At 48.2% G+C, this 8,162-nt stretch overlaps 1 protein-coding gene across 1 annotated transcript; it reads left to right on the top strand.

The window, feature by feature from the left end:
• The first annotated feature begins 2,024 nt into the window (after positions 1–2,024).
• Positions 2,025–5,218, top strand: NDUFB8 (NADH:ubiquinone oxidoreductase subunit B8). Its single transcript, XM_057425749.1, has 5 exons — positions 2,025–2,124; positions 2,281–2,407; positions 2,957–3,056; positions 4,162–4,317; positions 4,992–5,218. The coding sequence occupies exons 1-5, from the start codon at positions 2,025–2,027 to the stop codon at positions 5,082–5,084; spliced, it is 576 nt and encodes a 191-aa protein (XP_057281732.1). The 3' UTR covers positions 5,085–5,218.
• The last annotated feature ends 2,944 nt before the right edge of the window (positions 5,219–8,162 follow it).

Below are 8,162 nucleotides of genomic sequence, written 5' to 3'. Positions count from 1 at the left end.
AAAGCCGGAAACGGAAGTTGGCCGACAACGACAACTCCGGAAACGAGGGGAGAGGGCGGGAGGCTGTGGGGCACCATGGAGAGGGGAGGAGGGAGCGGCGGCGGCGACGTCGGCGAGCAGCGCCCCCGCGCGGGCGGAGATTGGTGTCCGTATCTGCTCCCCTCCGCCTGTTGGCCCGTCCCGGGGTTTTGGGGCATCTTTGGATCTGGGAGCGCACGCGGGAAAAACCCACTGCAGGAATCAGGCGGGATCGCTGTGCTCCTCGTGTCTCGTCGCTTTGCCGCCCTGCACGCCTTCAGCTGGCAGCCCGGGCCTCGCGACGGGCAGTAGTGCAGCTCCTTGAAGCTGCTCCACCACCACATCCCTAGGGAAAAAGGCAAGTGTTGTGTGACTACATCAGTTTAGTAAGATTTCATGAGCTGTGTGCTCAGCGTCAGAGCTATTGAATTTGTGTGAGTTTATTATGTGAGGCAAAGTCTACATTTTGCTTGTAAGCTGCAAGCACCCAGAACAATGATAGCTCTTTCCCAAGAATGAGTGCCATGTTGGCCATCAGGTCTTGAGAACATTTCGATCATTCAGTGATTTTCATTTTACGGTAGATGGATTTGGTATTCTGGCTGTGTAGAACTTTACTTTCATGAGAATAACATGATCTATTTTCCTCTGCCCTTCCAAAATGTATTAGTATGCTTAGTTTACATGAAAATGCATGCCCATCGCTCTTTAAATCTACACGACTGCTCCTGTACAGATTAAGAAAAATCTTTACAACACATTTGCAAATATATTTGGGTGCTTAAGAAGCTTGAGCCACAGCTGTGAAAGCTTGAGCCAAGCTGTGAAAGACTCAGACATAAGCCATAAAGTAAATACCCAGAGGTGAAGAGCAAGTGCAAGGAGCAGATGACTACGATCCAAACCTGCAGCAAGCTCTTGAGCCCAGATTGACAGTGCATCTGGGAACCGAGTGTCCCCACTTCCAGCGCAACACTGCTGTCCCCAGCATGCCGCACGCTGCAGAGGTGGGACAGGCATGGAAATTGCCAGCAGCTTCTGCAATGGAGGGTTGGGCTCCAGTTATTAGGTAACTAACTGACATACTTCACTGCAAATTTGGTTGCAAGAGAGTTGGCTGAATTAAGATACCATCCCTAAAACAATGTGATGAGGCCTTTCTTTGGGATAAGTGGAAGAATCCTGTTCTAGCCTGTGACAATGCCCCCACCTCAGGCACACTGAATCTCAGATATATTCTTGTGATTCATTGCTCTCTTCATTCAATTAGTAGGTGTACAATTAATGTTGTTATTAGAAGGAACAGCTCTAATGACAAATTGTCACTCATAGTTTTTGAGCTGCAAAAGTTTATAATGTAGATCGTTATAGAGACATTACCCATTATGGCTGATGTGAATAACTGAAGGAAAATGAGTTCAACTACCACAGAGTTTACATAATGAAGTAAACTGCAAAAGCCTTTAATGCTCCTATCGATTTTATCTGCAATAATGTATTGCTTGTTTGAAGAATAGCATCACTAAATTAACGCACCATTTCAGCTGTTCGAATTTCCCTGGCTGCACAGGGATAAGACGATTACATTTGGGTATTAACTTTAATAATATTGATACTGATACAAAGCAGGCAATTTGCATAACGCCGCCAGCCACAGCATTGATCCGGCTGAGCATCGACCCAGCTCTCCGCAGGAGGCTGCCCCCCATCTGCAAGGTAATACCTGACATAAATTCCCATTATCCCGCTCCAGACGATGACAGAGCGAAATATCGCACTGATGCCCTTTCCGTCCATTAGCTGTTATGTCGATATTATAACAGCAGTGACTGATTAATTAATTAATACCCTGCACCGGAGGGAGGGTATGCTGTACACTGCCCTAGCCCGGCCTCCCGCTCTAGCCCCGCCCCTATAACCACGCCCACACCTGGATAGCCCCGCCCATCGCCCGTGCTCCTATGTCCCTACCGGCCGCCGTCGGCCGCGCTTGCGCGGTTTCGGGCATGGCGGTGGCTGGGCTACGGAGTGTCCTCTGGCAGCGGGCAGCTGCCCGGCTGCAGTTGGCGCGGGCTGCCGTGGCGGAGCCCGCGGGGGTGCGGGCGGGTGAGTGAGCGGGGAAGAGGCAGCGGCACGCCTTGACAGGCGGCGGGGTGGGTGTCCTTGAGCCGGTGGCGCTGGTGAGGGCAGCGCGACCTCCCCGGCCCAGCCGCCGCTGCCGGCGGGGCCCGTGCCCATCCGGCCGTGTTGCTCTCCCGACAGCCTCGCAGATGACCAAGGACATGTTGCCCGGGCCGTATCCTCGCACGCCGGAGGAGCGGGCAGCTGCCGCGAAGAAGTACAACATGCGGGTGGAGGATTATGAGCCCTACCCTGACGACGGCTTCGGGTGAGCTGGGGTGGTCCGGTGACCAGCAGCATCTGTGGCTCTGTGCTTCTGGCTTCTGATGAGCGCCCGCAGGTGCTGTGAGCTTAGAGCTTGAAGGCACTTTTAATACAGGAACAGGTGGAATGAGTTGGAGATCCGCATGACTAAAATGCTGTATGAGAGGCTTTGTATGCTGATGTAATGCAGGGCTAACAGGGATGAATTGAAAGCTATCTCTAGAATAAAAATTTCAGGAAGTATTTAAATGTTAGGGAATGCTGTGGCATGGGCAAACCAGCTACAGTTCTGTTCTTCACTCTAGCTTGCATTTTCTTCCAGCTAGCAAAGCCCAAAAGGACACACTGGGGGAATGCTCTTTGCTACAGTGACATCAGTAATGGTTGTGGTAGTTGCATGTATGCATCTAAAAATTCATATTCATGGAAGCTGTAAAATCAAAGCAATGCTCCCATTTTCATAAGCCTATCCTATAGTGTCTCCTATAAAATATGTCTAAATTAATACAGATTTCTTATATGTTTGGGATTTTTTTTTGTCTGTTTCTCACAGTTATGGTGATTATCCCAAGCTCCCTGATAAGTCTCAGCATGAGAGAGACCCCTGGTACAAGTGGGACCAGCCAGACATGAGGCATAACTGGGGAGAGCCGGTAGGAATGCTAGTAGCACTTTTCAAGCTGCTAATCCATACTACTGTTATTAAATGCTAACATGCACATCTTTGTTAGTGCTTTCTGTTTAATTCTTTGTGTAATTGCATTGCCAAGTTCAGGTGTGTGTTCCCTACGCAAGCATGGACAATTGGTCATTTGGATGGAGGCTATAGCCCTCAGGGTAGATATTTTGAAGGCACTGAGGACTCTTAATGTCTTACTACGTATGAGGAGGGAGACTAAAAAAGTTTATCCGTAGGAAAACTCTCATCCATTTTCTGTGCCTGATCTGACTTGGTGTGAGAGTTTAGTTCAGAATCATTTAGCAAAGAAGCCATTGTTTAAGTAAAGTCCTTTTAGTACAATGGTAGTAGCTATTGCTGCTTTATTACCCCAGGGTTTGTTTGGTGGGGTTTTCTTCTGTCTTTTGTGGGCTAGAATACAAATAAGGTGGTTTTCTCTGAAGAAATTTTGCAAGATATCCTTTAGACTTTGAAAGTTAACATAGGCGCTCAATTTCTCTTAAGTTCTTCAAACTCCTTGTCAGGATTAACTTTTCAGTTAGTGCTGGATCTTTCTGTGAATGACTGCCATCTAAATGTGATTACTGAACTTTGTGATTGACTTGACCTCTTCATACTAACAGTAGAGACAGTAGCGGCAGGTACCCTACTTGTTTTGAGAAACCAGCCTCCAAGTGACAGGTAGTTGCTTCTTTGTTTGAAATTACACTGCTACTTCTGTTTGGGTATGTTCTATAAATGAGGGTACCAGTTTATACCATGCCTTTTCAATGGTGTTGGGAAACAAATATAATACAGTGATTATGTATACAAATAAAAGCTGCTGCTACCCTGTAATTAAGCATATTACCTGGTGTAAGTATAGGATGGAATTTAAAGTCCTGAATTTTACTGTAACTGACAACTTGCTATGACTGTAGGTAAATCGCTTGCCTCCTCTGTGGCTTTAACTCCATTTTCAAGGTGGAGATGAAACAGCTTCTGGCAGTTTTGTGAATGCTGTAAAACACTTCTTCCCTTGATAAAAGCAGCTTTGAGCATGGTTGGTAAATGTCTGGTGGTTTTCTTCTGTTCTTTAGATGCACTGGGACTTTGACATGTATACTCGGAACCGTGTTGATACATCCCCCACTGTAGTACCCTGGCACATCATGCGCAGACACTTCTCTTTCTTTCTGGGTACCATGCTGGTCATGTTTGTTATTGGAGGGATGTATCCATCTTATATGCCTGTGGTGAGTGATGTCCTTGGGTAAAGGGAGGAAAAGTAGGTGTGTTTCTTGTCACTGCTGGTACCCAGAAGAGTAGTTTTGCTGAAGCAGAATGATTAGATGCAAAATGCTCCTGCTGGCAGGAGCTGGGCCAAGGGGTGTCCTGTGGCCTTGTCCAGCCTGAGTTGTTGTTTTGACCGGCTTGACTCAGCTCACAGGTTCTCTTTCATAGTTAGCAGTTCCTGTTCCCAGGGAACTAATTTTAAGCTATGCTTCTTACAGTACCCCTTCTTTGATCTAGGTATTCTCATTCACTGTGCTCATCTGCTGGAGGGTGATGCTTTATTTCTTCTTTTGCCCTGTTTTTAGTTATATCTCATGAACTGTATCAGTTGGAATGTACTTCTGAAAAATACATCTGAATAATACACAAATAGCTTTTGCAAAATATTATCCTCATGCTGTGGGATGAACTGTTGGTTAAGTTTAAATGCAAGACCACTTTGATGTTTCTGTTAAAGGACATGGGTTTATACGAAGAACTCTGTCACTGAATTTACTTCCCTTATACTCTAATATTCCTACTGAAGCACTTAAGAAATAGAAATTTAAATTGGAAATAAAAAGCCTTGATTTGGGGGGGGGGGTGATGGGATACCCCTTTGTTTGCTTTGTGAATTAATTTGCCTCTCTTATAGGGACCGAAGCAATATCCCTTCAATGACCTGTATCTGGAGAGAGGAGGAGACCCCAATAAAGAGCCACCAGTGGTGACACACTATGAAATCTGAAAGTTGTTGGAGTGCTATGCTTTCCTCTGACACCAATGCTGGGGATGGCATCTTCTCTAGCATTCACTGTGTTAACACTTGTCCTTCAAGGTTTAACCACTAACTGCAGTGAAATAAACCGATGACATCTACTGTCCTAGTTGTCTTCTGTTGGTTTGAGAGAGCTGAACAGTGGCCAGTGAAATTAAATGACCTTTGCCATTTTTTCTAGATGGCATTGTATTGTTGGGAAAACTTCTGAGAGCAGTCCTAGAACTGCTGCTAGTTTATATACCTTGTGCACAAACATTCCTCAACTAAGCCGGTCTGTGAAGGAGATACTGCCTATTACCCAGTGGCTTACAGCAGGTGCTGCTTGATGTTGAACTCGAGTGTCATAATTTAATATGAAATGACAGGCAGAACCAGACCGGCAAGTGGTGGTGCTTGGATGTCTCGTACTGAGTGAGTAACTCTTCATCCTTACTGGCATTGATCTCTTCCTGGTTTAGATGCCTTCTCAAGTGAAGCTTTACACAACCAGTAGGGAGCACCAGTGAGGCACAGAGTCTTGCTGTGTATAGCTTGAAGCGTCCTGCCCAGCTGTGGGCAGCAGTGGTACGGAAAGGCTAATGAGCAAGTCCAGTTCTGGCTAGGCCTCTTCTGCTCTGCCTAGGCTTTGGTCCAAGAGCGCAGATGCTCAAGTTGCTCCTGTGTGGCCCGAGTTCGTCCACGACTGTTGGCATTGCATCTGACCCATGAAGTCTGTCTGTCTTGCTGCAAGCCACTGGTCTAGTGCCTCCTAATGCATTCATTGATAGTTTGCTTGGGAAGGTTATATATGCAAATTGATTAAGGTCCTAGATGTATTCAGCTCCATTCTTCCTTTACCATAAGTTTTTCCTCTTGCTACTGGAGGAGGCAGTACTGATTTACAGTGAAAGTTTTCTGAACTCCCCTGTACTGTTTTAGGCCCTGCTGTTTGGCTGCAGGAGTGAGTAATCACAGAAGGCTAAGGGCTTGGACTGTTCTGGGTGCCTCCTGTCAACTACGTGCTGTGCTCTCCTCTTAGCACCCTGTCATGACTTGCAGTTCCTTGCTTTAAGAGAAGCAGGTATTTGGGGACAGTGATCCATGATGTTTTGATCTATAAAGGTTTTTAATCCCAGATTGTAAAGGTCAGTTAGCTTGATCTGTGTGAAGGGGTTTCTGTAAGCATGTAAGTTCAAGGGGGTTGCATGATAGAATGCTAGGACATACAAATATTTATGCGTAATGAAAACTAACTTTTTTGAAGGTGCTGAACAATCATGATTCATCCTGGTGTCTGTAAACTGTCACCTTCTCTTCTAGTTACAGAAATGCTTAATTCTGAATTATGGACAATGTCATTTAACCCCAGAAGGGTTTTTAAAGTATTTTTTTGAGCTGTGGGGACCTTGAAACTGAATTATTTGAAAACAAAGTATTTACGCAGGAGAAAAACATCTTTTAGGGGTACTCTAGTAAGAATTACCATTCCATAGCAGTTACGTGACAGCAGTATATACAATGTGAGAGTTGTAGAGTCTTCTAGTAAAATGGAAATTATAAGAGCAGTAATGGGATGGGAGCTTTATCTTGCTGTATGCTAAATGATAATGCAGAAGTGGCACAGAGGCAGGTTGAGGCCCATCTGCCTTATTTCATAGCATACCACATGGCTGCCCTGCCCCAGCACTGTGTGGCCTCTTTCGGAGTTTCACACCCAGCCTGTATCTAGCCAGTAACTTAATGATGTGTTTTCTTGTTTTTATGGGTAAGGCATGTGGGTAGGGCAGAGTATGGCCAGAAATCCTTAAAAATGGGGTTTATGGTGTGGGCAAATGCTCTCAAAACAGGAGAGTGGTGGAGGTCTGGATCCTTCTGGCTTTTATGTTTTATTTTTCTCCCTGGCAACTAGAATGCTTTTAAGAAACCCAATTTCTAAGCCTTTTTTCTAAACCTTTCCCTTCTGCATTCCTTCTTGGAAAGGCTCGAATCTGTATTGAGGCGACATTCTGAGAGGTTGACTTCAGAGGCAGCAGACACGTGCTCCAGTTATGGTGTTCCTTGGCCTACAGTGTGAATCATTTCGGACTCGTGGATGGAGCATACTTTAAGTATCGTTACAAAGGTGTTTGGGAGCCCTGTGCTGAGCTCGGCTGCTGCTGAGGTCCCCGGTTGTGGTGCCGCGGCAGAGGAAGGGACACCCCGAACCTGGGTAGGAGAGACCGAGCCAGCCCCCCTCACACACACGCACGCACACTTTCGGGTCACAGGGAAGCGCGGCTGTGGCCCAAGCAAGGCATGGCTCCCGCGCCCTTGCCGGGGTTGCGATGTCTGCTCCCGCCCTGAGCGGCGATCCCGGTCGTACCACAACTGCCGGTGCCCGCCTTGGCGCCTGCGCGGGCGCTGCGGAGGTGGGATGTCGGGCGGTGCTTCGCGGACGCCGGCTTTTGGGCTCCCGGCGGCCACCGTTGGCAGAGCCTTTGGGTGTTGGAGCCACTGAGTCTTGGGTCTCCGGCGCGGCAGGGACGGCCAGCGAGCCGGTAAGGGCCGCCGCCCGCTTTCCTCTCTTCTTCCCCGCCGCCTCCGCTCATCTTGGTCTGATGCGAGTGGCTGCTCCTGCCCTCGCACCCTTCAGCCCCGCCACCAGGGGTAAGGGCCCAGGAACGTTCACGGGCCGGGCCAGCTCTGCCTGCTGCGCCCCTGCCCTCCCAGGGCCGGGCTCCTCACCTCTGTGTCCCCCCCAGCCCTGGCCCGCTTTGCTACCTACCGGCCCTGGTGTCGGTGTGCAGGCTCCGTCCCCAGGTTCCGTGGGTCTGTTCCTAGCCCTGTGTCCCGGGAGCCCCGGTAGATAGTTTGCCTTCTGCCGGAGGGCCGGCTCCTGGGCAGCGTCGAGCAAGGAGCGCCGAGGGGTGGAGCTGAGCTGTTTGACATGGGCCGTGGAGGGGCCTCTGGCGTAGCCGGGAGCCTGTTTGTGACACCCGGTGTTTTCCATCAATGCTTTTTTCCTGGGCCTTCCCTCTTTTTCACTATCACACAGTGCAGTGCTGTTGAGCAGAGCAGGCCGACTCG

The sequence above is a fragment of the Pezoporus wallicus genome, unplaced genomic scaffold (genome assembly GCF_028554395.1).
Source record: "Pezoporus wallicus isolate ANWC-B61680 ecotype Strahan unplaced genomic scaffold, APGP_CSIRO_Pwel_v1 contig_7892, whole genome shotgun sequence".
Taxonomy (NCBI): Eukaryota; Metazoa; Chordata; class Aves; order Psittaciformes; family Psittacidae; genus Pezoporus; species Pezoporus wallicus.
Note: the sequence above shows the minus strand (reverse complement) of the source record. Positions and strands in the feature narration are given on the sequence as shown.